The sequence below is a fragment of the Fragaria vesca genome, linkage group LG6 (assembly GCF_000184155.1).
Source record: "Fragaria vesca subsp. vesca linkage group LG6, FraVesHawaii_1.0, whole genome shotgun sequence".
In the NCBI taxonomy this organism is placed as follows: Eukaryota; Viridiplantae; Streptophyta; class Magnoliopsida; order Rosales; family Rosaceae; genus Fragaria; species Fragaria vesca.
Genome location: NC_020496.1, coordinates 27811037 through 27837885, shown reverse-complemented (window position 1 = coordinate 27837885; position 26849 = coordinate 27811037). Strand labels below are relative to the sequence as shown.

The 26849-nt window shown below is 38.6% G+C and overlaps 7 protein-coding genes across 7 annotated transcripts in view; 5 read left to right on the top strand and 2 right to left on the bottom strand.

The window, feature by feature from the left end:
• Positions 1-4067, top strand: LOC101304786 (OTU domain-containing protein DDB_G0284757-like). Its single transcript, XM_004303890.1, has 10 exons — positions 1-244; positions 765-970; positions 1721-1794; positions 2031-2085; positions 2188-2262; positions 2548-2621; positions 2738-2786; positions 3374-3458; positions 3640-3696; positions 3779-4067. Exons 2-10 carry the CDS (start codon positions 797-799, stop codon positions 3820-3822), a joined length of 687 nt encoding a protein of 228 aa, XP_004303938.1. The 5' UTR covers positions 1-244; positions 765-796; the 3' UTR covers positions 3823-4067.
• Positions 4068-4954: 887 nt separating this feature from the next.
• Positions 4955-11052, top strand: LOC101309957 (heat shock 70 kDa protein 17-like). The gene is made up of 14 exons (XM_004305843.1): positions 4955-5716; positions 6128-6360; positions 6735-6894; positions 7330-7575; positions 7664-7800; positions 7950-8286; positions 8413-8574; positions 8902-8976; positions 9065-9165; positions 9255-9324; positions 9669-9725; positions 9837-9898; positions 10218-10290; positions 10407-11052. The coding sequence occupies exons 1-14, from the start codon at positions 4955-4957 to the stop codon at positions 10572-10574; spliced, it is 2643 nt and encodes an 880-aa protein (XP_004305891.1). The 3' UTR covers positions 10575-11052.
• Positions 11053-12285: 1233 nt separating this feature from the next.
• LOC101309661 lies at positions 12286-13125 on the top strand. The gene has a single exon (XM_004305842.1). The coding sequence runs from the start codon at positions 12286-12288 to the stop codon at positions 13123-13125; it is 840 nt and encodes a 279-aa protein (XP_004305890.1).
• Positions 13126-13709: 584 nt separating this feature from the next.
• Positions 13710-15903, bottom strand: LOC101304490 (UPF0481 protein At3g47200-like). Its single transcript, XM_004303889.1, has 2 exons — positions 15738-15903; positions 13710-15420 (listed from the first exon to the last, which is right to left on the bottom strand). The coding sequence occupies exon 2, from the start codon at positions 15379-15381 to the stop codon at positions 14008-14010; it is 1374 nt and encodes a 457-aa protein (XP_004303937.1). The 5' UTR covers positions 15382-15420; positions 15738-15903; the 3' UTR covers positions 13710-14007.
• Positions 15904-16835: 932 nt separating this feature from the next.
• LOC101309375 (pentatricopeptide repeat-containing protein At4g02750-like) lies at positions 16836-19055 on the top strand. Its single transcript, XM_004305841.1, has one exon. It carries the CDS (start codon positions 16836-16838, stop codon positions 19053-19055), a length of 2220 nt encoding a protein of 739 aa, XP_004305889.1.
• Positions 19056-19504: 449 nt separating this feature from the next.
• LOC101304202 (UDP-arabinose 4-epimerase 1-like) lies at positions 19505-22698 on the bottom strand. Its single transcript, XM_004303888.1, has 10 exons — positions 22495-22698; positions 21853-21991; positions 21503-21616; positions 21291-21398; positions 21097-21188; positions 20863-21004; positions 20546-20640; positions 20298-20427; positions 20038-20182; positions 19505-19934 (listed from the first exon to the last, which is right to left on the bottom strand). Exons 2-10 carry the CDS (start codon positions 21976-21978, stop codon positions 19696-19698), a joined length of 1191 nt encoding a protein of 396 aa, XP_004303936.1. The 5' UTR covers positions 21979-21991; positions 22495-22698; the 3' UTR covers positions 19505-19695.
• Positions 22699-24641: 1943 nt separating this feature from the next.
• The window catches only part of LOC101303919, a 5937-nt gene continuing 3729 nt past the window's right edge, over positions 24642-26849 (top strand). Inside the window, exons 1-4 of the mRNA XM_004303887.1 lie at positions 24642-24702; positions 25207-25358; positions 25673-25729; positions 26435-26510. Of these exons, the coding sequence (XP_004303935.1) occupies positions 24642-24702; positions 25207-25358; positions 25673-25729; positions 26435-26510 (346 nt within the window). The remainder of the gene's footprint in view (positions 24703-25206; positions 25359-25672; positions 25730-26434; positions 26511-26849) is intronic.

The window sequence follows — 26849 nt, the reverse complement described above, 5'->3', positions numbered from 1 at the left end:
ATTTATAAAATCATACAAATAATACCAGAGTGACTTTTCCATTTTTCCAAACAAATTTTTATATTCAGTTGCATATCTTGTAGTTCATCCAATCCCCTCCCCTGTTTGGTTGCTAAGAAAAGCCGACAAGACAAACCTTTTATCTTAGATCTTCCTTGTTCGGTGATTCGCTGCCGTGGATTGGAATATTTCAGCTCATCAAAGCAACACCATCTCTTTAAAAGCTGAGCTGAGACTCTGAGAGGTACAAACCCAAGATTGAAATGGGGGGAAAGGAATTGTATTAAAGATTTCATCTTTAGTAATTTGACTAATATCCCATCACCTAAACTGAGTTTCAGGTTCTTATTCGTTTTGGATACTCTATAATTCATTTCTATGTATGTTGCTTGTTTTGAATTGATCTTAGAATGTAATCCGAATAGGTAATAAATCTGTAGACTGATTCAGAGAAGCTGTATATGTTTGAATTAGTCTACTTCTTGTGAATTTGAAGCTGTATTTCCAGTTTTGTAGACTTATTCAACACAGATAAGAATTGTTCTTATATAAAGAGCTGATGAACGAAGCAAACTTTTTCCCTTTCATTTTTTACCATAATTGGAGGAAGAATTGATTACTAGTCGTTATTCCGTAAGTGTGAAAGTTTTGGGGTACTAGCTTGTGGGTAGTTTTTATTTGATCCTTTTTTTGGGGTTTGGTTGGGTGTTTTATTTGAGTTGGGTAAATTTTGGGATCAATCTAATATCGACATGTTTTTGCAGTGGTGTATAAACTGTTTGATTTGTTGGGTAGTATGAATGGAAGCTATAGCAATGCAAGTGCAAGTGCAAGCTCAAGCTCGAGCTTGGATAGCAGTTCTCATGATACCGAGGATGACCAGACCATTGCAACTATCTTGGGTGAAGAGGAAAAGCTGAAAAGTGGTGGCAAGCTGGGGAAGAGACTCTCCCACTTGGATTCAATTCCGGTATGTTGGTTCATAATGTTTTATGTTTCCTGTCAAGAGATATCAGAAGTGTGCCACCTTAATGCGCCTTGTCTATGTGTATGTACGGGGGCGTATATGTATGAAAGGGAAGTAGTATGTGCTTTTGATGGAGCAAAGAGTTGGACACTAGGATCGTTCTGTTGTTTTATGCAGGGTAAAAATATATGCACGTATATTCTCTAATTTTATCCTTACACAAGAAAATGATACATGTAAAAACCACAGTATGGTGATTCATGAAGTGCCCATCTGGTCTTGGTCAGATGATTGGGTTTACTTCAAGTTTCAGATTGTACTCTATCATTTACCCACCTAGAGGGATGTTTTTGTTATCTATTTTACTCTATTATTTACCCACCCAGAGGGATACCTATTAAGTCTGAAGGCATATAAGTCTGTGCAGGTGTGAGTGTGTGTGTGGGGGGTGGGTTGGAATATGAGTGTACGGATTCTAATTTTTCTTCGTTCTTTGTAAATGAGCATTATGTACTTCTTGCTCATGCACATTTGATAGGTATATGTTTTGGGATTGATTACACCTTTTCACTTGCTACATTATTCATGTATCTGTCACTTCCTTGATTCCGTGCTCCCTGCTATATAGTACATATATACAACTTGAGTAGTGTATAATGCATGAAATAGTAACTTCCCCTGTTGCTAACAAGTATATAGCTTTCGGGGTATTAACTTGATGTATATGTACTCATTGGTTCACCTTGTTTGCAGCACACTCCCAGAGTGAATGGGGAGATACCTGACGTGAATGATGCTACCCAAGACCATAAGAGGCTTTCAGAAAGGTTCTAGTTCACTGAAATTTTCCTGAAGTCAGTTCTAATACTGAGTTAGTGTAGTTTAATCTTAGCTTTACTATTCTCCTTTTGGTACTTTCATTAGGTGAGCTCATGCAACGTCTAGCTCTTATTGAGCAGCTGGCTTTATTACTTGGGTTCAAACTGGCTGATAAATAGGATAGCAGAAAAATCACCTTAAATTTGAGAATGTACTAGGTAATAATGTTTGATAACTGATTCAGGTTGGCTACCTATGATCTAGCTGAGCTGCAAATTGAGGGTGATGGAAATTGCCAGGTTCAATACCAGACATTTATGTCAACTCAATTTATTGGTTTTCTTGTATTAAGTCAAACTGTGCACCCATGATTTGTAAAATATTTGGTTAAAATGCTGCAGTTCCGAGCAATAGCTGATCAATTGTTTCGCAATCCAGATTACCATAAGCATGTAAGAAAGCAGGTTATAAAGCAGGTATGGCTGATCATATGCATCTACTTCTTTCCTTATGTTAGCTAATCCGTTGCACTTTACCTAGTGGTTACTGTTAGGTTTGATTGGCTTTGAAAATATATTGTTTCCTTTATATTGTCTTGATGTACTTGTGGATATGCAAATCAATTACCTTAACAGGCAGACTCTATAGAGTAGCACTCTATTTATCTCCTTTGATTTTTCAGTTTCTAATGAAGCTTACTTCTGTATGCAGTCATCTCCATAGTATGCACTTGTTTATACGTTTGTCTTTTATTGTTTCAGTTAAAGCGTCACAGAAAACTCTATGAAGCTTATGTCCCGATGAAGTACAAAAGTTACTTGAGGAAGATGAAAAAGTTAGATACTTTCTTTCATGCCTATTGATTTTTACTGCAAAATATGAGACAATCTTGCATTTATAATTGTTCCTTAAAACTAAACCTAATTTTTTAATATATGAAAATTTCACTAGAAAAGGGGAGTGGGGAGATCATCTTACCCTACAGGCAGCTGCAGACCGAGTAAGTTCCAGCACTACGCTATGTCATTTTTTTCTTTTATCTATGGGACAAAAAAAAATAAAAATCTGTTCTGAGGTCATTTATGTAGATGCTTACATTCTGCTTCACTTGAACCATTTGTTTTGTGAAGGCGTGGTTTGGATGATCTTATGTTCCTTTATTTATTACCTTGCATCTAGATGAGCAGTGAATTGTATTTTAATCATAAGAAGAAAGCAAATGGTGGGCCACAGTAAAGCAAACAAGCATCACTAATTGTGAATTGTGTTCTTGTACCTTGCTTTTTAGGTTTCGATTTCATACATAGGCCTGCAAGAAATTTCTTTGTTGTCTACTTTCCATTAAGTGATACACGTAGTATCATTCAGCAGAAATCATGATCCAAGTCGATCTTTGTTTCATTTGTTATAGTTGTGACATAATGCTGTCAAACTGTAGTTCTGGTTGGATTTTAGTACACATTCATAGAAGACAATGGCTTTCTATCTGTTAATTATTTCGTTTTTACCGTATACGATTTTGTTGTCTCACTCTAGTCATATTTCCACAATGATTGTCTTCTAAACGCCTTACTGTTTCGTCTGTAGTTTGGAGCCAAAATTTGTGTAATCACCTCTTTTCGGGATACTTGCTATGTTGAGATCCTTCCTAAAGATAGGAATCCTACCCGAGGTATATCTTATTTGCTTGCCTAATCTTATCAAATCTAGTCAGGCTGCATAATGCATAACGTATGTCAGTTTCTGTTCAAATTCTGTGTTACATTTCGATAGTAAACTTCCAATTAAAAAATCAACGAGGGTTCTTATGTTTTTGCTTCAAATTTGACCGCCCTTTTGTGTTCATTTTTCAGAGCTTTGGCTGAGCTTCTGGAGTGAAGTGCATTACAACTCACTATATGCTACTGCAGGTGATGAACTAAACTGCTATTACTTGAATATCTTTCCGACAGTTTGGATATAGTACTGATTCTTTTACTAATCTATTTGCAGATGTTCCCACAAGAAGTCCTAAAAAAAAGCATTGGCTTTTCTAAACTATATTAGCAAGCAGACACAGACCTTCATGTAAATTAACAGGAATTCCATTTATTTATTTGGACAATTACCTGAGCGAATTAGGAGTTAGAATAAGATATCTGTATATAAAAGTTGCACCTTAAAGGATCCCATAGCTTTTCTATGATTCTGTTACTGCAGATTCTGTATAAGGAACATGATTCACATTTAGAAATTTTCTTACCTCTATATGGGCGGTTTCTTTTACCTCTTCACTTTCTGTACACCAAATTCTATTGACTCTTCAGGTGTGTAACTCACGTTAAACATAAACATTCTGGTTTCACTAGCAAATCTTTCCACATTTCCACATGGCTACATTTATTTTTTCTGTTTTTTGCTTGTTCTATAAACTTCATTGTCAATTTGCTTGTTAGTGAATAAATACACAAATTCTTCATCAAAAGTAACCCTTACAACCTGAAGAGAAAACAAGTAACACTGATCATGAGCCTAAAGAAAACAAAATCTTAATTCTACAATACTCTGGAGTATTGTCCGAAATTTCATTTCTCCGACAACCCCAAAAAACTCGATCTTTCCTTTTTGGTCATTTTCTTTCTCAACACTCAAAAGTGACTTTTAGGAGTGTTGCCAACTTCAAATTACGTTTGCACAGCATCACCCAGCGTCTACCTGACCACCACGTGTGCATTACGCCACATGTCACGCCCTAATTGGTCATGCCTCGCTTCACTTGCCACGTAAGCAATCCGTATAAATAGTCCTCGAAATTTCCAGCGTTCACCGAGAACGTTCTTCCCTTTTGCTTTCCTTCACCGTCGTCAACCTCACAACCAATTTCTGCAAGTCTTCTTCTGGAGAATGCGATCTGCACATTTCTACTGGTCAGTCTCTCTCTCCAACTTCATCTCGCTCTTTCAATTTTCGACTTTATCTCTTCGATTTTGTGCTCTATTTGATTTTCAAGAAGATGTGAACACTTATGGAGAACACAAACCGTTTCATTATTAATTTTGCGTAGAGTTTAATCTGTAAACAAGGATATTACTTTTAGCGGAAACGGTTTGGATTTTAGTGATTTATTATTTGTTTTTTTTGTGTTTATTCAGAAGCTTGAAGTGGTAGGGTTTAGTGATGCAATCTAGAATGGCGTCGATCTTGTACAAGCTAGGGTTATGCTTATCGCTGCTATGCCTTGTGATTTCACCTGCCCAATCCGCGGTTATGAGCATAGATCTAGGCTCCGAGTGGCTCAAAGTCGCTGTAGTGAACCTGAAACGCGGGCAGAGCCCGATTTCGGTTGCTATTAATGAAATGTCGAAGCGGAAAACCCCGGTTTTGGTTGCGTTTCACTCCGGTGACCGCCTTATGGGTGAGGAAGCGGCGGGGTTGGTTGCCAGGTACCCTGAGAAAGTGTTTTCTCAGGCAAGAGAGTTGATTGGGAAGCCCTTCGGTCATGGCAAGAACTTTTTGGACTCGTTGTACTTGCCATTCGATGTTACGGAAGATTCCAGGGGAACTGTGAGTTTCAAAATTGATGACAAGGTCACTACTTACTCGGCCGAGGAAATAGTGGCTATGATATTGGGTTATGCTGCTAATTTAGCTGAGTTTCATTCAAAAGTAGAAATAAAGGATGCTGTTATTACTGTTCCCCCTTACTTTGGACAAGCCGAGCGGAAGGGACTAGTCCGGGCCGCACAGTTGGCTGGAATCAATGTTCTTTCTTTGATAAACGAGCATTCTGGAGCTGCATTGCAGTATGGGATTGATAAGAATTTTGAGAATAAATCGAGGCATGTCATTTTCTACGATATGGGTACCAGCAGTACTTATGCAGCACTTGTATATTTCTCGGCTTATAATACCAAGGAGTTTGGAAAGACTGTGTCGGTCAACCAATTTCAGGTAAATTTCAATATTTCTTGTCACTATGTTCCAAAATGTAATAGTTTGAGCCAATGCATTTACCGGGTAATGTGATCCTTCTATGAAAGACATTTCATACATGATTGACTGGTTTGACCCCAAAATGCACATTCATATGAATTTGTAGAAAATAGAAAAGAAATGTTCGCATAACAAGAAAAACCAAGTACTAGCATCCATGTTTTTGTTACCTAAGGAAGTATAAGTTTATATGCCATATGCAATTATCGGAGTTAACTAATAAGTTACCCTTTTTCCTTTCACGTATTTTTACACATGGTCAACTTAAGATAAGTTTTGCAAACCATTTTGTCCCCTTTATCCATACTTTGTTGCTCATAAAGTCGCAGTTTATACAGATGTTTTAGCACTGAGCCATTTTTTGTTCAGGTGAAGGATGTCAGATGGAACCCAGAACTAGGGGGACAGAATTTGGAACTACGGTTGGTTGAGCATTTTGCGGACGAGTTCAATAAACAAGTGGGAAATGGGGTTGATGTGAGGAAATCTCCAAAAGCAATGGCTAAATTGAAGAAGCAGGTGAAGCGCACAAAAGAAATTCTGAGTGCAAACACAATGGCTCCAATATCTGTTGAATCTCTTTATGATGATCGGGACTTCAGGTTGGTGGAATATTTTATCATCATGCTTTTACTTGTATTTGTCAAGTTAGTGGAATCAATGGGGTGAAGAGAGGTCATGCGATTTTGGTCTTGTCAATTCTGTCCTTTAACTATATGTTGAATGATATACTTGTAGATAGATGCTTTTGCTGCCATTGTCAAAACATTAAACAATTATTACCTTTTACATCACATTCTTTGGCTTGGTATTGCATATTATATGCTTCTATATCTTTCCTTCTAGAGTAGAAAATTGGTGATATTAAATGTTTAAATTTATACATCTTTTGACTATGTACTCTGGAATTTTGGTCAAATCGTTTATGGTGATATCACCCCAAAATAATCTTGCATAACGTTTGTTTCACTTCTAGGAGCACCATAACTCGTGAGAAGTTTGAGGAGCTCTGTGAAGATCTGTGGGAGAAATCACTTGTACCTGTTAAAGAAGTGCTTAAGCATTCTGGTTTAAAGGTGGACGAGTTATACGCAGTGGAGTTGATAGGAGGTGCTACCAGAGTGCCTAAATTACAGGTTCGAACGATTTTCCCTAGCTATATGAGCCACAAAATATTTGTAATAAAGAATGACATGGGCGAATGCTGTATAGGCCATATCCATATATCTGATTTGTTCAGTGTCTGGTTGTTGGTATGAGGTCTTGAAGATATATTGCTGTAGTTTGATGAATAAGTTAGTTTCACTTCGTAGTGTTCTTGACCTTTCTGTCTAAATAGCAATTGTTAGCACATTGTGATATGGCATTATCTGTTTCATTTTTTGTGTCCTCCCTCCCTTTCTTCACATGTCTTGAAATATTATTATTTCTCAGACATGCCAGTAAACATAAATTTTGGTCTTCTGATGGTGTGCTCCACCACTTTGATATTTGTTCTCGGGTTGCATCAGTTTTATTTTGATATTTTACGTGTGATGATGAGATGATGTTCTCTATTTCTTTTACAACAGGCTAAGCTTCAGGAATTTCTTGGAAGGAAAGAGTTGGACAGACATCTGGATGCTGATGAAGCTATAGTTCTTGGTGCTGCCTTGCATGCTGCTAATTTGAGCGATGGAATAAAGCTGAATCGTAAGTTGGGAATGGTTGATGGTTCATCCTATGGGTTTGTGCTCGAGTTAGATGGCCCTGATCTTCTGAAAGATGATAGCACCAGACAGTTACTCGTACCACGAATGAAGAAACTCCCTAGCAAGGTGAGTTGCATTGAAGGAGAAACTGAAGTCAATGTATGGTTTTATTGCATTAGTATTCTTTGCTAAGCTTCTCTCTGTTAAATGATAGATGTTCAGATTCTTTACCCATAGCAAAGACTTTGAGGTTTCACTATCATATGAGAGTGAAGATCTTTTACCTCCTGGTGCCACCTCTCCTCTATTTGCCAAGTATGCAGTCTTGGGATTGACAGATGCAAGCGAAAAGTAAGTTTTCTATTTTATTTTATTTAATTTTGCCCAGATGTTATGGTGACATGATTTATGTTGCAACATCTGTGCGCAGTGATATCCTCTGTCCACTTTAAACCATCAGATAAGACACTGACTTGATTTTATACTGTCTTCTCTCTTAGGTATGCATCCCGGAATCTGTCTTCCCCAATTAAAACTAGTCTGCATTTCTCTTTGAGTAGAAGTGGCATTCTCTCATTTGATCGTGCAGATGCTATTGTTGAAATAACAGAATGGGTAGAAGTTCCTAAGAAGAATCTGACAGTTGAGAATGCATCTACTGTTTCCCCCAACATATCGAGTGAAACTGGTGGTCAGAACTCCTCAGCAGAAAGTGATGACAATACTGATGATGGGGGAAATGGTAATGCATCCAACTCTACTGCAGAAGTACAAGGTAGTGCCGATCTTGGTATTGAAAAAAAGCTGAAGAAGCGGACATTTAGAGTTCCGCTGAAGGTATAAACACGCTAATTGCCTTGCGCTTTCTGTTTCTGACAGGCCATTAGGAGGCCACCAAATGTATAAACTACTAACTGCCTATATCATTGATTTTGTTATTTGATCTATTTTTCTTTTACTTAGATTGTTGAAAAGACCGTCGGACCAGCAATGGCTCTTTCCAAAGAATCTCTTGCTCAAGCGAAACTTAAATTAGAAGAATTGGACAAGAAGGATGCAGAGCGAAGGAGAACAGCAGAGTTGAAAAACAATTTGGAAGGATACATATATGCTACTAAAGAAAAGGTGTGAACTTTTGCTCTTCTCAGCCATTGAGAAGTAACTTTCAAGCCGCATTTTGTTTCTTCTTTGCTTTTGTTTGTATTCCTCTTATAGTTTAACCATTGTAGATTCTTCCAATTCCATCTAACACTCACTTACTCAGTGAACCTAAGTTGGATATACGAGGACTGACTTGACCATTGTTATTGATTAAATACTATGCAGAATTGTAGTTCGATACGTTTGTTTATACTATTCCCTCAGGAAATTATCTTGTACTCCTTGTATTTCAATGCTTGATTCTTCTATCATATATGTTGATTATAACAATTAACAACTTTCTCATATCAGCTTGAAACATCTGAGGAATTTGAAAAGATTTCAACTAGCGAGGAACGCCAAACATTCATTGGAAAGCTTGATGAGGTTAGAATTTCTTACTATTCATAAGTTCACTGGATCGTATACTTTTTTTACTCAATTTTTTAATGTAAACTTGTTACATTTTTCTCAGGTGCAAGAATGGCTCTACATGGATGGTGAAGACGCTACTGCTTCAGAGTTTCAGGAACGCCTAGATATGCTAAAAGCTAAGGGTGACCCGATATTCTTCAGGTAAGTTCCATTTTGATTGCATAGTTTTACTGAACAAAAGCTTTTGTCAAGTCAATGCAATGTATCTAATCTGATATTCGTGCGTACAGATTTAAAGAGCTCTCTGCACTGCCAGAAGCAGTGAAACACGCCCGAAAGTACCTTGTTGAGCTGCAGCAGGTACTTCAGACTGTTATTGTGTATGTATGCTTTTGAGCCAAGAAAGGCTAGTGAGAATTGATGATAATGATATAATTCAGATAATGTCACATAATTTGGATTTGTTCATGATCGTAAATAATAATAGAATCACTTGTATAATGGATAGATTCTTTCTTTTCTGGAATATGTCTGCTTGCCAGAGAATGTTTTCATGTGAAAGATGCTAGTACCATTTGGTCAATCACCATTCAATATTGAACTCTTATACCATAGAAGTTAGAGCTTTATGGTGCATCTGTATGGTTTTTGTGAACTATGAGATCACGGCAAGGATTAATCTTTTTCGTTATGATTATTTGCAGATTGTAAACGGCTGGGAGTCCAAAAAAGATTGGCTTCCGAAAGATCGTATTACTGAGGTACTTGATCTCATCCAACAGAACTGAAATTGTTCAGGGTTATGCAAGTATTTGACCATATATGAGTTCCCTCTGATGCACATGTGTTGGATATTCTTGTCTATTTTCTAGGTTTTGAGTGACGCTGACAAGTTGAAGACTTGGTTGGATGAGAAGGAGGCCGAACAGAAAAAGTAAGTATTCCCTTGCTGTAATTATTTTTCTTGACTTTCTTGTGTTTATCTCACTGTGCATGTACATGTAATCAGACAAATATAGATGCATTATAAATCATGTGATATCAATTTCGGTTCAACTGGAATATATATACTGGTGAGCGGTGGAGGAATAGTCAGGAAATTAGAAATCCTCTTAGTTTGTAGATTTTACTTTTTTTTTATGTTGCCATCAAAGAAAAGTGAACTTCTTTGGTATTTTATTTGAGTTTGGCTACTGAATGATATTGAGGCCACTCCCCATTTGCTTGACACCCCCCTTGTTTGTTATTTGAAGGACTCCTGGATTTAACACGCCAGCTTTCACATCTGAAGATGTATACATGAAGGTGTTTGATGTACAAGAGAAGGTACAGTTGCGATTCTTTTTTCCGATATTAAAATAATTTACTAGCTATCTCTCTACGATTGGTTGCAGTCCTTTTACATGCCATTGTTTTTGTTAATTTATTTTATATGTATCTAGGTTGACAGCATTAACAGAATTCCCAAGCCAAAGCCTAAAATTGAGAAACCGACGAGCAATGAAACAGAGAGCACCGGAGAAAAAGCCAAAGACTCAAACACGACTTCTGAAAGTTCCTCACAAGACGACAAGACTGAGTCAGAACGTGAGGGCCATGATGAGCTATGATCTAACTTTACTGACATGTCGATTAGCATTATTATCATCTGCCTTCCCAGTTAATGATCGTGGATTGGCATCTTTCTAGAAGGGAGAAACGAGCTAGAAAAGTACAGCCCCTCTAGAGTTGGGTGCTCATCAAGCTTGATATGGCTGGGTAATTGCTCGACATCTCTCCTGGTTCTTAAATTATACTATCATCGTATACGAACATCACTAGAGGCACTTATGGTATTATCATATTGCCTCGTTAAAAGTTTTGATCATTGTTATAAGTTCAGCTGACAATATGATAGGGATTTTGCTGTCAAGGAAGATTGTATCGTCTTATTTGAGAAAATATGTAGCCCCTTTTTAGTATGATACTTGTTGCTCCTGAATTTAGCACACTAGCATTCACTTCTGAAGATGTATTTGAAGGTGATTGATCTACAATGATAGGTACATTGCTGCAATAAGTAGAAACTTGATTCACAATCTTATTATCTACGATTGTAGTCCTTTTACTAGCTTATCAGCATTATTAACCTAATTCCCAAGCCAACTTAAAATGAGGGCAACTCTGCTATAGGTAAAAAAGCCAGCAACTCGGGCCAAAACTAAAAAATCCAATCCTTGGTTAGTAAACGTATGAAGGAATGTAATCGGAAAAAAAAAAATGTATGAAGGAATCGACGTGTGATGATTCCTAAACCCAGGTCCCCCCTTGGTTATTAAGTTGAGGGTTATTTAGGAATAAATTCTTGATAATGAGGTGAGGCGTACGTACACTAATTCCTATTATTTCATATGTTAGTAAACGTATGAATACATTCACCCTCAATCAATCTGATTTCTTGATGCATCTTCACCGAAGACAATCAAGTACGTGGCTGATGCTCTTGCGAATATTAGTCCCTAAATAGGATGACATATGGTGGGACGACCCTCATCCTTCCATCATTTATTATTGTTAGCAAGATGAACTTGACTCCAAATTTTGCATATGCTAAGCAATCTGTTTTGTTTATAATGTATTGGCATATATAGGTACTTAGTTATTATGTTCCTACGTGAGTTTGTGAGGCTTAGGATGAACTGAGCATTTAGTCGGTGGAAATGACCGCATATTTAATTAGTAGTTTTTTCTGGTTCGATCTTTCCCCTCACTATTCCTTAAAACTGTTCCTCGTTGGATGGCTAGGAGGGGAAGGAGTCATTGGACTGTACGTATTCATAGCAGAATACATAGATAATCAGGAATCCCCATCCCACAAGGAAAGTTCGTCCCGTGCCTCTTTATGTACATGAACCTTACATTGACTCATGTTCATGCAAAGCTAATTAGTTATGAAGTTGACCAATTGCTTACCAAGAGAGTTGTTACGGTGTCTTGATTTTACTCACCGCAAGCGCAAAACAATCAGTAATACTCACTGTAAGCGCAAAACGATCTTTAATACTGTTCATGAGGAAAGGTGGTCTAAACTTGCAGATGATGTGATGCAATTGATTCTACAACAACTGTGCATGTCAGATTCTCTTAGATGTCGTAACGTTTGCCGTTCTTGGCGAACCACAATTGATAGCAAACGTTGTCTTCCTGCTTATCAACTCCCATGGCTTTTGCTCGATCCTTGTTGTTCATACTACTTCAAAGATGGCTGCTTCGTAAGTGATGGAAAACTTTACGAATCGAGAAAGGACCGCACACATTGGATCAATAGAGGGTTGGCTGATCATGTCTGCTCTACATTCATCATATGACTTGTTCTTCTTGAACCCAGTAACAGGTACTCAGATTGTGCTCCCATCACATTCCGCAGTTACAAAGTTCTTTAAAATAAAAGCAGTAGCCTCGTCAGTACCATCGGAAACAAGGTTGAAGCCCCGGCGGTGTTACGTGTCTTGCCTTGTCTTCAAACAAAAATGTAGTTTGGCTTTCTGTGCTCCCGGTGATGAATCATGGACCTCCATTGCGGCCGAGTGGGATGATATTGCTGTAGGATTCCGGGATGTAGAAATAGTTGATGGGAAATTACATGCTGTAGGTGTACGTGCATTAGAGTTTTTGATGGTGTTTGACATCCAGTTAGATACCAATGGCTTCGGAAATCATACCTGCACAGCACAAATGTTGGTCACTCTTCATCCCAACATTGATAGCATACTTGATAACCGAGTTCACATTGATCAGCATTGTTACCTAGCAAAAGGTTCTGAATCAAAGGAGTTGTTTATGATTTTGCCTAGGCATGAATTTTACAGGACCATAGGATTTTCAAGTGTTAAGTTGGAATATAATGTTACTGGTCATAATTGGGTAGAGATTGTTAATATTGGTGATCAAGTGTTGTTTATTGGCGCCCTCAACACCAAATTTATATCTTTGGGTAGTACTACTTCTCATGATAAAACACTTGAGAGAAACTCTATCTATTTTGTAGTCAATTCGTCCAAAACATGGGAAGCTGGGGTGTTTTCTTTGACAGATAAAAGCATCAAACCTTTGATTGTTCTCAAGGATCATTTGCGTGAGGGAATAGATCGTACTGTTTGGTTCACACCAAATTCTTTGTAGCCTAGCTAGCTCGTAATTAGGAATAGTTATGCCTTTCAACTTTCAGGTGCATTGTTCAAGTCTTTATTTGTTGGTTACTGTTTCAGTTTTCTGCTTTGTTCTTTATCTGCTTGTTGTATATATGATCCACCTTGCAGGATTTGAGACTGCATGCATAAGTTTTATAAACATGATGATTAGTACTCTAGCCAGCCTCACTATTCTCTAGTCAGTAATGCACGTCAATGATTCGATAATATGTCTAAGAGAAACCTTGTTTTCTTGGAACACTGTGATTTCAGGGTGCCTGCACAACCATAGGAAAGGGGCTTTCTGTTAACATGCCGAAAGAGACCTTTTGTCTTGGTTGGGACTTTGATGCATGGTAACTTGCTAATTTGCTTTACTCATAACTGTGAACTACTCAGCACACCTGACACCATCATTCACATCTGAAGATGTTTATACTTGAAGGTGTTTGGTCTGCAATTGAAGGTAGCTGCCAGCAACTTTGGCCATAACGAAAACTCCACTCCATCGTTTTGAGTACGAAATGATTACCAGAAACACAAGTCAAAGTATAAAGAACATTCGTCCTATGTGAACTTGCTGACATTGTATCCAATTAAGTAGAAGTGGGGCAAACAATTACAAGAAATAGTGAAATACTGTACTCCAGTAATAGATGATGTTGTGGGGTGAATGTCCCAACAACAGATGAAATTACAATCACTCGAAACTCAGGCCATGCACACAATTACAGCCTCATTTCAAAAAACAAAACAAAAAATGATATTACAGCATGAATTGTGAAGTTTATAGTAATCAATTACACAGAACACACATAACAACAAGTTTCGGAACCTTGAAAGACTGAGAAAACCAGAAATGCTCACCGGAAGGCTAAGACTTGTAGTAAGAGAGAATAGAATATATGGTTTGCAAGACCGTAAGAATTATAATAAGGACAACTGCATTAGAAACTGACCATATTGATGATGGATTGTACAAATAGTTATGCTTGATGTATACTATCAACCTTTGTAGCCAGTGTTGTTTATAATACTGTCTCACTGATGAGGAAACTTGCCAAAAAGACTTACAGCAGGAGGAGGTTTCAAAACCATTGCAAATGTCGTCGAAGAAACCGGCTATGTCTTCCTTGTTCAAACTGGTGTGAATAATCTGGTTCTGCTTGAGAAACTCCACATCTTTGCTAGATTTAATAAGGTCACATAATGCCCTGGCATAAGTGCTAATTTGATACTTATGTGGCCCTGATTCACACTGTTCCAAGGCAATGAGGTTTCTAAAGACAGGATTATCACCCTGGATAGTTATTGGTGCAATCTCCAAGACTCCATCGACGAACGTTATGTTTATGTTGATATTATTTCTGTTGGGTTGAAACATGACCCCAATTTGCTGAAGTTTGGTTGCAGATGGCATAGAGTCCCAAAATGGCATAATCTCCTCTTTCTTGTCTAGTTCAGCAGACAGAATCCTGACATTGTCAAGTAAATGTCTGCTTTCCGTTGTCTGCTCTAGATGATCATCAGACACAGGCCCCCTAATCGGGAGACAACTGCGAGTAAGCTCAGATAAGGACTTGCACGTTCCATTAGGTACTTGTTTTGTGAGTTGGAATAAACAGTCAAGAACTCTCCAAGGCAGCTGGTTTTCTAGCATAACCAAGTCACTTGTAAGTGTTGGTGACATTGCTAAAGTGATATTGAACAGTGGATCGTCCGGGTCTGTGGGCACTTCTCCTATTTTTTTGCGGTAGTACTCAAGAATAAAGCAACCATCAACCACCATCATTTCTACAAATGCTTCACTGCTCAGATCATCAAGTTTTTCGTTATAGCATTCACGAGAATAGTCTTCCAGGCTTCTGATCTTTTCAACAATGTGCTCCAAGTTGGTCTCAGGATTTGGTTTTCGATCAAGGAGCTGGTGCAAATACCAGAGCTTAAATTGTTCCATGGCTTGCAGCTTCTTTGTGCCATGGTGAAATGGTCCAATTGAAACTAAACAAGGAACAAAATCCTTTTCGTGAAGTTTCTTCAGTACATCTGGGACTCTGTATATGCAAGTACTAGAGGGTGATGGTGCTTTGCTAAGAAGCTTTTTTCTAATGGATGATGCTATGTTTACATTCTCCTTATTTTGATCACCACTCAAAGTTTGGTTTTTCACATTGCTTCCTGCTGTGACACTCTCTTCCCCTTCTCTGATTTCGATCAAGCAGTGCTCCTTCACTTTGCTCTCTGCCATGATGAAACTGCTTCTGACTTCAGAGGACGTAGTCGAAAGCTGCGCAGTTGATATTGTATTATTGTTACTATCAAATTTCAACATTTATTCGGAAAAGATTTATGAGACCACCTCTTTTCTTGTTTCATTTGTGTACAAGATTTACTATAGGTTTTCATGCCCCCTCTGTCTGTACCTTATTCACTGTTGTTTTTCTTATTTAATGAAATCTGAGTTTAGCTAAAAAAAAGAGTAGCTACAGCCTCTTCCTCTTGTTTTTATACTAATCTCATTACTTAGAGCTAGCTTGCAGATGTAATTGACAAAGAAACAAAGGTGTAAGATCATCAAACACTTGTGATAATGTTTTTTCTTACCTGTGAATTGATGCTGGAGTTGTGATGAAGTGAGTGCTTGATCTTCTTGCAGCCTAGCTCTTTGCTGGGATCAGATGATTCAAGACCTTCCTATTTTGTTGGATATCATCCCACTCTAGTAATGAGATGAAGAATTGAAGTATTTGCTGTTTTGGCCAACTCTAACAAGGTTCCAATATTGCCGTAGCTGTTCCTTATAAATTGTGTCCACACCAATCACTTGTGTACAGAATTCAAAACCATCATTCTTCTTCACCTAACCTTCTTCAATCATCTCACTTTCTCCTCTTATGATTGATCCTCTCCTTCAAGCTCTTAGCTAGTTTGTTTTACATGACTATGTGGGTACTAGTTAATTAGTTCATTGGTAACATTCGATGTTAATTGTGCATACATAACAGGCTCATGATCTTTGCATGTTTGGGGTAATTCCTACATGGCTGCATCTACCATTTGAAATGTCCGTGGGGACAGATGCCTTGTTAGTTTTTAATTTGATGTGACAATATGTAACTATTATATGTAACTCATCAAATCATATAATTATTCTCTGGTCCTAAAACACCACGTATCACACCATCGGGTGCGGAGAGTGAATGGCACCGAGAAGTGTGTTCCGACTAGCCTCTTGACACGTATCTAATACCTTTAGGAATGAGTCCCAGTACGTAGATCACCGCTAACAGTTGTAGCAATAGCATTGTAAACTTGTTATGGTGTCTTGATTTGATTCGCCGCTTGCTGCTCAGACCGATCTTCATTGTTGATGAGGATGAGGATGAGGATAAGAACCTCCCAGATGAGGTGATGCAGTTGATTCTACAACGACTGCTGCTGTCAGATCATTTCAGTTGCCGTGACGTGTACCAACAAAAAAGATTGTGTTGGTTGTTTGGTTAATTATAGTAAATCTCACCCTTGACCTATCTTTCACAACTGTCACCCAAGACCCTTTATGCCATTTCTGTATATGTGAGTGATCATGTCTGATACTGATTACCCAACACAAAACTGTTCAAAACGTACTGATTTACTCTGGCCAGTGAGAATGTTCTAGTATCCAGGTTAAGCTTCGGCCTAGCCTTTAGTGTGGGACCAATGAAGCTGAGGTCAATAGGTGAAAAGGGTACCCAAGTTTTTCACCAAAACCTGAAGATTACCCAGTTGGGGAAGTTGGGTCGAATCGATGAAGCAATCAAAGTTTTCTCACAGATGACACAAAGGAACACTGTCACATACAACTCTATGATCTCTGCATATGCTAAAAATGGTAGAGTTGGTAATGCACGTCAGCTGTTCGATGAAATGCCTCACAGAAACTTGGTTTCTTGGAACACTATGATTTCTGGGTACCTGCATAACAATGAGGTCGAAGAAGCTTATGGGATTTTTGTCAGAATGCCGGAAAGGGATATGTTCTCGTGGACTTTGATGATTACTTGCTACACAAGGAACGGTGAGCTTGAGAGAGCTAGAGAGCTGTTTGATTTGCTTCCGGATAAGCGTGACGCGGCTTGTTGGAATGCCATGATTGCAGGGTATTCGAAGAAGGGGAGGTTTGATGAGGCGAAGAGAATGTTTGATGAAATGCCGGTGAAGAATTTGGTTTCTTGTAATTCAATGCTTGCAGGGTATACTAAGAATGGGGAAATGTGTTTGGGGTTGAGGTTTTTTCAGGAGATGCCTCAGAGGAATGTGGTTTCGTGGAATTTGGTGTTGGATGGGTTCGTTCAGGTTGGTGATTTGGGTTCTGCTTGGCGGTATTTTGAGAAAATTCCAGACCCCAATGTGGTTTCGTGGGTTACAATGTTGTGTGGGTTTGCGCGGAATGGGAAAATTGCGCAGGCTGAGGGTCTGTTTGAGCAGATGCCAAGTAGAAATGTGGTTGCTTGGAATGCAATGCTTGCGGCCTATGTTCAAGACCAGCAAGTTGACAAGGCTGTCAAAATATTCAGGGATATGCCAGAGATGGATTCGGTGTCATGGACTACAATGATCAATGGCTATGTTCGCGCTGGCAAGCTTGAGGAAGCAAGGGAATTGCTAAACCGGATGCCATACAAGAACATCGGAGCACAAACAGCAATGATATCTGGGTATGCTCATAATGGAAGGATGGATGAAGCAAGTCAGATCTTCAATCAGATTGCTATTCGTGATGCTGTTTGTTGGAACACAATGATTGCCGGCTATGCTCAGTGTGGCAGAATGGTTGAAGCTCTATCTCTTTTCAGAAAAATGACTAACAAGGATGCCGTTTCTTGGAATACTATGATAACTGGTTATGCTCAAGTAGGGGAGATGGATAAAGCACTGCAAATCTTCGAGCAGATGGGTGAGAAGAACACAGTTTCTTGGAATTCTCTAATAACAGGTTATGTGCAGAACGGGTTATATCTGGATGCACTCGAGAGTACTGTGGTCATGGGACGGGAAGGAAAGAGGCCCGATCAGTCAACTTTTTCAAGTGGTTTGAGTGCATGTGCTAATCTTGCAGCTTTGCAAGTGGGAAGGCAACTTCACCATTTGGTTGTGAAGACTGGCTATCTAAATGATTTGTTTGTCAGCAATGCCTTGATTAGTATGTATGCTAAATGTGGAATGGTTGTGAGTGCTAAACAAGTGTTCAAAGATATCAATCATGGTGATATTGTTTCTTGGAATTCTTTGATATCTGGGTATGCTCTAAACGGGTATGGTGAAGAGGCAGTAGAACTCTTTGAAGAAATGCAAATAGAAGGGTTGAATCCAGATCAACTGACCTTTGTTGGAGTGTTGTCTGCATGCAGTCACAGTGGGCTAGTTGATCGGGGATTAGAAGTGTTTAAGAGCATGACTGAAGTTCACCTTATTGAACCTCTAGCCGAACACTATGCTTGCATGGTAGACTTGCTTGGCCGTGCAGGGAGGTTAGAGGAAGCTTTTGAAATGGTGAGGGATATGAAGATCAAGGCAACCGCCAGAGTGTGGGGTGCATTGCTTGGAGCTTCCAGGATACACCGGAATCTAAAATTTGGAAAGTATGCTACCAAAAAGCTTTTAGAACTTGAACCTGATAAAACTTCAAATTATGTTCTCTTGTCAAACATGAATGCTGAGGCAGGCAGATGGGATGAGGTTGAGAGAGTCAGGGTGTTGATGAAAGAAAGTGACACGGACAAGCAACCCGGCTGCAGTTGGATTGAAGTCAGAAATCAGGTGCATGCTTTTCTCTTTGATGATCCTGTGCAACCTAGAACAGAAGAGATATGCAGTGTGTTGAAGTCTTCAGCCACAGAGATGATGAACACAAGTTCCTTCATGACTCCTTACAACTGATGAATCTTTTACCACGTACAGATACGATAAACGGTACTGCTTTTCACTTTTCTTAAACTTCATGACTCCTTACAACTGATGAATCTTTTACCACCTACAGATACGATAAACGGTACTGCTTTTCACTTTTCTTAAACTTCATGACTCCTTACAACTGATGAATCTTTTACCACCCTGATACGATAAACGGTACTGCTTTTCACTTTTCTTATACTGCTACGTTTTAGCACTTTCTAGATTATTAGACTCTTTTGTGCATATACAAATTATTGGGGTCCTCTGGTAGAGAAAAACATTTCCATGGATATGGCAGGAAAGAAAAAAGATGTTCCAAGTAATTTGGAGCATATGGGCATGCAGATAACATGTACAGTAGAGTATCAAAGTTTTCTCTGTTTTAATCCTTTAATCATCTAAACCACCTCTCACTTTCTTTTGATTTCTTTTTTGGGCATGAACATAGTACATAAATTGAAATACACACAAGCCTAATCTTGTTAGATATGAACAAAGAGAGATATTTTCTAGTTTCCCCCATTGGACTTCTACAAACCACTCCAATTGAAAACTGTGCATGTTCAACTCAATGGAGCATCATCACTAGACCATGTCTTTCCGCTTTAATATCTTTTACATTTTCTCAAGCCATAGTATTTAAAGTATCATAACCATTGAAATGTTTTTTTTGCCATCTCCATGCAGTCTGCAGGCTCTGTTGAAGATCGGTGTGCTGAGCTGTCCAGTTCAACTCATTCCTTATCTTGGAAGGATCACTATAGACTTTAGCATAATCCCCTGGCCTTCGGCCTAGATACTCAACCTTTATATCTGCCCCAGTTGCCTTCTTACATGCTTCCACAAACTCCTTCACTGAACTACCTGTTATCAAATTGGGTTAACAGATTAGGATTAGTTAAAGCCAGAAGGGAAGGTCAAGGAAGGGAGGAAACCGAACTGTAAGAAAGAAGCTGGATTTCACAACCTTTTCCAGTTCCCACATTGTAGATGCCAACTTTTCTAGGCTGTGCGTTGGCAAGAGCTTTTACATGAGCATCAACCAGGTCAGTGACATCAATATAGTCCCTCACGCAAGTGCCATCAGGTGTTGCATAATCTATTCCTCTGACCTAGAAAACATGAAGAAAGGGATTCACTTCTTAAATTCAAAGACTACTTTAAAGTAGAGCATTTTTCCCTATAAAGCTCTATGGGAGAAGGGTGGAAGTGGAAGGAGATGAAGACCTTCAGTCCAGAAATAATTCCTCGAGCTGCATCAAAACAAGCTCCAGATATTCGGCCCTGCTCGCGTAGCTCAGGTCGAGGAGCCTCTCCTAATCTTCCCTCAGGATCTGATCCTATCACATTGAAATATCTGCATATGGCCATATATATGTTGGTGGTGGTGGAAAATATGCCCTCTATCTTCTTCCGATTAAGAAGAACATAGCAAACAATGTAAAGCAGAGTTATAGAAACCAGAATTCACCTACCGTAAGATCATGACGGCCATATTTGAGTTCTTGGATAAATCCAGTATGATATCTTCTGCCATCTTCTTGGCTTTTCCATATGGATTAATTGGAACCTGAAATTTAGTACATTTATAAATAGTGTTGGTCCATGACAAGGAACAAAACTTGTTTTATTTACCACTGCTTTGATGCAGGTTTTACTTTTAGTGCCTGTTGTATAAGGTTTAATGTAAAACTACAAACATATGACATACACTTGTGCAGATAACAGACTAAGATAATAAATTATGATTTTGAGATTGGACAGGATAGGCAATTCTCTTGTGAATTCTTACTTGCTCAGTTTCTTCTGTAATTGGCATTGTCTTGGGTTCGCCATATGTGGCACAAGTACTAGAATAGATCAATGTCTTTACATTGTGTGCTACCATTGCCTCCAAAACCAGTAGCGTATTTGATGTGATATTGTGATAATACCTGCAGAACAAAATTATAAGAATTTTTAGTATGTTTAAAGCTTAATGCATATTGTTAGCTATACAATTAGCTCAAAATATGAGATTAGATACCGAAGAGGTTCAAGTGTACTTTCGCCAACATATGCAACAGCTGCAAAATGCATCACAGCATCAAATGCATTTTCTGAGAAGATTTTATTCACCTAAATACAGGAATCAAGGAATGTCCAACACCCATTGTTTTATTAAGAGAAGTGGAGAAAAAGAAAAATTAGTGATAATTTCAATTAGCATGATTAGGATACAGCTTTTGCATCTCCCAGGTCAGCTTTAATAAACTGAAGCCTCCCAGATTCTGGAAATAACTGCTGAAGAATCCTAACGGCACCAATATTTCCTCGAGAAAGATTATCCTGTAACAAGAGACTTCCAGATCAGTAAAATGCAGCAAGTGATTTTGTTCAATGTTAGCAATGTTTGTTTGTGAATATGTTCAAGAAATTAATGGCTTATGTACCACTATGGTTACACGGTATGAATCTTTGAGCAGCCTAAGTGCAGCATGAGAACCTATGTAGCCAGCACCTCCAGTAACCAATACATGTGTTACTCCTGCTTCATGATAAGAGAACTGCACATACAAGAGATAACAAAGTCAAATTTTACAAATCTTGGTGCCAAGGAAACAAAATTCTGACACAAGAGAATCCGGATTCTCTTCTGCTCTTGTGGTAGAAATCTTCTGCATATGTTCAATCTTAACCCCCAAACTCTCATGAGTCTTATCGATCAAACACCAAAACTCTCATCTGAGGCGGCTAGGCCTAGGACTGTGAGTTACATCTATGTGAATCATTAGTAACATACCAGGTTGGGTTCACTGCTGGAGTTAAGTGACTGCTTGTAGACAAACATGCAAATAGTAATGAGGACTGCAGCTGCTAAAAATCTAGCAGGAAAATTGCTCCTTCGCTTCGCTTCTGCAAAATCCATGGCTAGCTAGCTGCTGCAACCACAGAATGAAATAAAAAAATAAATGGACTGTGAAGCTCTCTGTTTCTATTTTTTGTGCTTATATCAGGAGTTAAGACAAGGACCAATTCTCCAGTTTGATAACTCCGGCCATAGTATATTCTCGATGTGTCCTATGCTATTCTAGTTAAACTAAAGGTTGAGAAGTTTGCCGACCTTCAAATTGTATGACTTATGGCCTTGACTTGGCAAAACACAAACAGGAGAAAACCCAGTACAGATTACAGCTCAAACAACTGGCTAGTAAAATTGAGAATTCAGATCCTAACTGAAACCAACACAAGAATCCCGAAAATCGAAAAGCCGAAAATAAAACGTCAGGGAGAACACACATAAAAGAATTGAAAAGAAGGGGAGTTACATAAATTAACACAGATTAATGGAACGTTATAGAAAACCAGAAGACACAGACATCAATAAAGACACACTGAGAGAACAAGAAACATATGACAAAGAAGAGAAACCTCAACTGCTCACCTCGGAGAAAACCAGAGATATGTTAGAAACGGAAACGTTCGAGGATCACTTAATGGATCATTGTTGGAGAATATATAGGAAAATATCTATATATGCATACGTTGCAGAATAAGAAACTGGAATAAACGTATAAACAAATGAATCCACCAAGAACATGAAGAAGGGTGAAAGGGAAAGAAGGGTGAGAGCAAAGCAACAAAATTGAGAGGGATGTGAGACCAAGTCCAGGTCTTGTGTTTAAAAGTCGAAGAGGGAAAGTATTGAGCTTTAAGGAAGGAAGACAAAGCAAAACACGTGCATGAGGTGACGGTCAGCGCCTTCTGCATGTGAAGCTTTGCGTTTCATTGAGGTACAACATGTTCTTCATCCCTGTACTCCTTCATATTCTTTTTTTTTTCTTCTTCTTCGTTTATATATATTCCATTTGTTTCTGTACATCAGTACATGATCTATTGGACTCGTCTGGTTTTGATTCGTGACAGCAGCTATATATTCTTCCCCAATCATTTGGAATTTTTGGATATATGTGAGCCATTTGGGATACTCTAGTAATATGCAGCTTAATTATTAAGCTTCTGATATTAGTATAATTCCTCATTTCCTATAGAAAAAGACTGGTCGCTTTGCTCTCATTCTAATCCAGAATCGTCCCCAAGTGCTTAATTTCCTCTCTGACTCCCTTGAGCAGTGCTTAAGGCATGCACTTCCAAAGTTCCAAGCTTTAAATTATTGGGTTATTTGAAAAATTCAATTGGTTTTTATTTTTGGGTTGAAACTTTCTACTTTGTGGGTCTCTACAATTATAAGAGGTTCCTCCTACTCTCCTAAGCTTCTGCCCAAAATAGAAGAATGACTTGCCTCATATTTTCTAAATAAAGGACTACTTGCACTTCATATGCAATTGATATTCTAGTCATTGAAATTTAAGATCAAATTTTTAGAGTATATATATTCTATATTTTGATCTGTAAGATTAGAGCTATGTTCACAGTCAGAATGATAAGAAATGTTCATAAAAACAATCAGAATTTGATTCCTATATATGGGGACAGTTCTTAAAAGAACTAAGTGAATAAGTTGATAGTGGGGGTAAAAACTATTAGGACGCAGGGAGATTGAATCTTTCTGGTTGATAAATCATAACATACGTTACTAATTAAGGTAAGGAAATAGAAAAAGTTTTAAATGTGTAACAACTATATAAAATAATAACTTTGATTATAAACCGAAATCTACTGTGTTGTAACTTGTAGATTTTAATTGAAAATTTTCGATAACCAAAAATTTTCGATAACCGATGATTGTTGTGAAAATCTATCGATAAGAGTGTTAAATCGTTTTTCGATTTCAGATGTCTGAACCCCTAAAAGAATCTAGACCTTTCTAGCTAGTAGCTACTTCATACAACATGAGCATCAGTCTCCTACAAGACCAAACGAACAAACTCTAATCTAAAAAATGAACCAAAGCAAGAACAACAGCGTGTCTTATGTGCTTCTCCAAATCCTAGCCACATAGAATATCCTTCTCCTTCCAGAACGATGACGTGTCAACAAACCTAACCCCACACGGGACCCCACACTGCTCCTCCCTTATCAAGTTTAATAAGGTCAAGTGGCGCTGTCACGCCACGCGTCACTCTCCCATTCGTCTACCGAACGAACGGTATCCAACGGCCCGCATTACGCCTCCGGAACCCGAATAAACCCAACTTTATTACAAAACGAAAAAAGAAAACAGTTGCACGCCGCCCAATTGCCCTCCGCCACGTAACCCGCAACAGCTCTCTGTCTGAGGGTGTCACGTGCTCGAAATGCGAAAGTCGTCGTCTTCATTCTCTCTCTCTCTATTGCGGTGTTGTGTTGGCTTTGCAAAATGACCTAACCCACACAAAGGTTTATATCCCTCTCTCCTGTGAGAGGGGGTAGCGCCCTCTTTCTCTCTCTTCTCTTTCTCTCTGTTCCTTTTTCCCACCAGCGCCCTCCGATTCTCTTCTATTTACACTCCCTGCCATTCTCTCTCTCTCTCTCTCTCTCTCTCTCAATGCAACCCTCGCGCCTCGGCTCTCCGCCGCGGTCGTGATCCAGCTCCTTCTCGACGACGTCGTTTTCGGAGACAGCGAGAGCTTCCGATTGGCTCTGTAGGACATGGAGAGATCTGGTAGCGGCGGCGGCGCGGATTTCCGGGACTTGCTTCGGAGCTCCTCAGGTCCGCTTTTGGTTTCTTTAAGCTCCGAGATCTATTCCATGCTTTCTTTTCGGTTTCGGATTCGGATTAGAGTGAATTTGATGGAGATGAGATTGCGTCTTTTTTGTTATTGAGTTTGAGGAATCAATTGCATGCTTTTTCGGAATCTTTTTCAGCTTCAAGATGAAGAAATTAGGGTTCTTTTTCGATGATTGTGATCCAGAGTTGTTTTGATTTATTTTGAACTTGTTTTGGTTGGCTTGTTTGTATTGAATGTGTTAAAATCGAATTTTGGCTCTTTATGATTGTCGATTAGGTTTGCTATATAGCTAGCTGAGTTGAGGCAAAGTTCTTGTCTTGACTGAAGTGATTTGATGTGGTTTGAATTTGTTTGTGTTTGTGGTTGGGATGTGGAGCTTTGGATAGTTATGAGTGAATTGTACATTTTTAGAGTACACTGTGCTATTAGTAGAATAGCAGCTCTACTGATTTGGATGTCTAACTTTTGTTTCAATTGTCGTGCAGAGAATAATGCACTCTTTGATGCATCACAGTATGAGTTTTTCGGCCAAAACGTGGCGGAAGAAGTTGAGTTGGGGGGTTTAGACGATGAGAACGACAGAAAATCGTTATTTGGGTCCGTTGATAATGAGTACCATTTATTCGAAAAGGATGAGGTTAGATTCTTGTTTCCCTTCAATCTTATTTTGCACTATAAAGCCTGTTTACAATATTTGATCTGATCACTACTCCATACAAAAATAAAAATGTGTTGCTTTCCACTACATCGGTGTGGGTATATTCTGTATAGTTCATTCTGAGTATTCAATCACATTGCATTGTGCTTGATGCAACCTTCTCCCCTTTTGTTTTACTTCCTTGTTGTCTATTTGTAGATACTATGAACTTACGCACAGCTTATTGGTGACTCTGAACTGTGTGATATAAAGCATATACATTGACTCCAATCACATTCTGTTTTTGTATTTAGGGCCTAGGGTTGGGATCTTTATCTGATGTGGATGATCTGGCGACTACTTTTGCAAAGGTCAGCTTCCTTAACTTTGATGATTAAGCAATCAAGTGTATATTGTTTGATTTCAAAGTATTTGAGTTGTAATCTTTTGCTGTAATCCCTAAATTTAATGCTGATGCTCAGATATGCGAGTGTGGTATTTTTACATTCTTACTGTATACCGCATTTCTTTTGTTTCTAGAAAACTAGTAATTTTTGATTCGCCTATGTTTATAAATCTGCCCTCAATCCTTTTGTTATAAAATTCTCCTCATTACTTCTCTAAAGCTTTTCTAACTTATTAAACTTTTTTCGTAAAATATATAATTTTTTTTTTAAGATATTTGAAGGTTTAATGAGAAATTTGTTGGAATTTTCTGGAGTGAGGTACTCACTAAAGCTTGTTGATTGTCATTGCATGTAACAAAACAGCTTCTTCAACTGATTGACTTGTTTCAAACCATATGTCCAGCCATAGAATAGAGACCTTAGTCTTCAGTCTTGTCTCTTTCATCATGTTTTTTATTTACTTTAAAAATAACACCTTGCTTCATCTATCAAGGCATAGACACTGTTCAAGGTGTGATACAAACAAGAGCATTTAGTATTAACCTAAATGACAGTGCTTTCTGTGTGACATTTAGTTTTGAGATAATTGAATAAAGTCAGTTTTTATATTAATCATGTTCATTATAAACAAATATGTGATCTCCTTTTATTTACTTTTTTGTTACACAGTTGAACAAAGTTGTAACTGGACCTAGACACCCGGGCGTTATTGGAGATAGAGGTTCTGGATCATTTTCACGGGAAAGTAAGCATTTCATCTCTTCTCTTATCATATTATGGTTATTAGGTTTGTTGCACTTTCCCAGGGCATATATATATATATAGAGGCATTCTCAGGTGCGGACGTCCGCACCGTTTTACAGTGCGGATTTCCGTCCGTTCGACACCTTACGGCGCCACGCGAGGGCGTGCCTCCACCCCAGCGGACTCCAACAGCTTCCCTGACCACTTTCCATCCCCGGCGAGTCCGTCGAATTCCAGTTTTCCGACGAGATCGACTTTCTTTGAAGTTTTGCGTGATCTCGCCGGAAAAACTGGAAAAGAACGGACTCGCCGGGGATGGAAAGTGGTCGGGGAAGCTGCT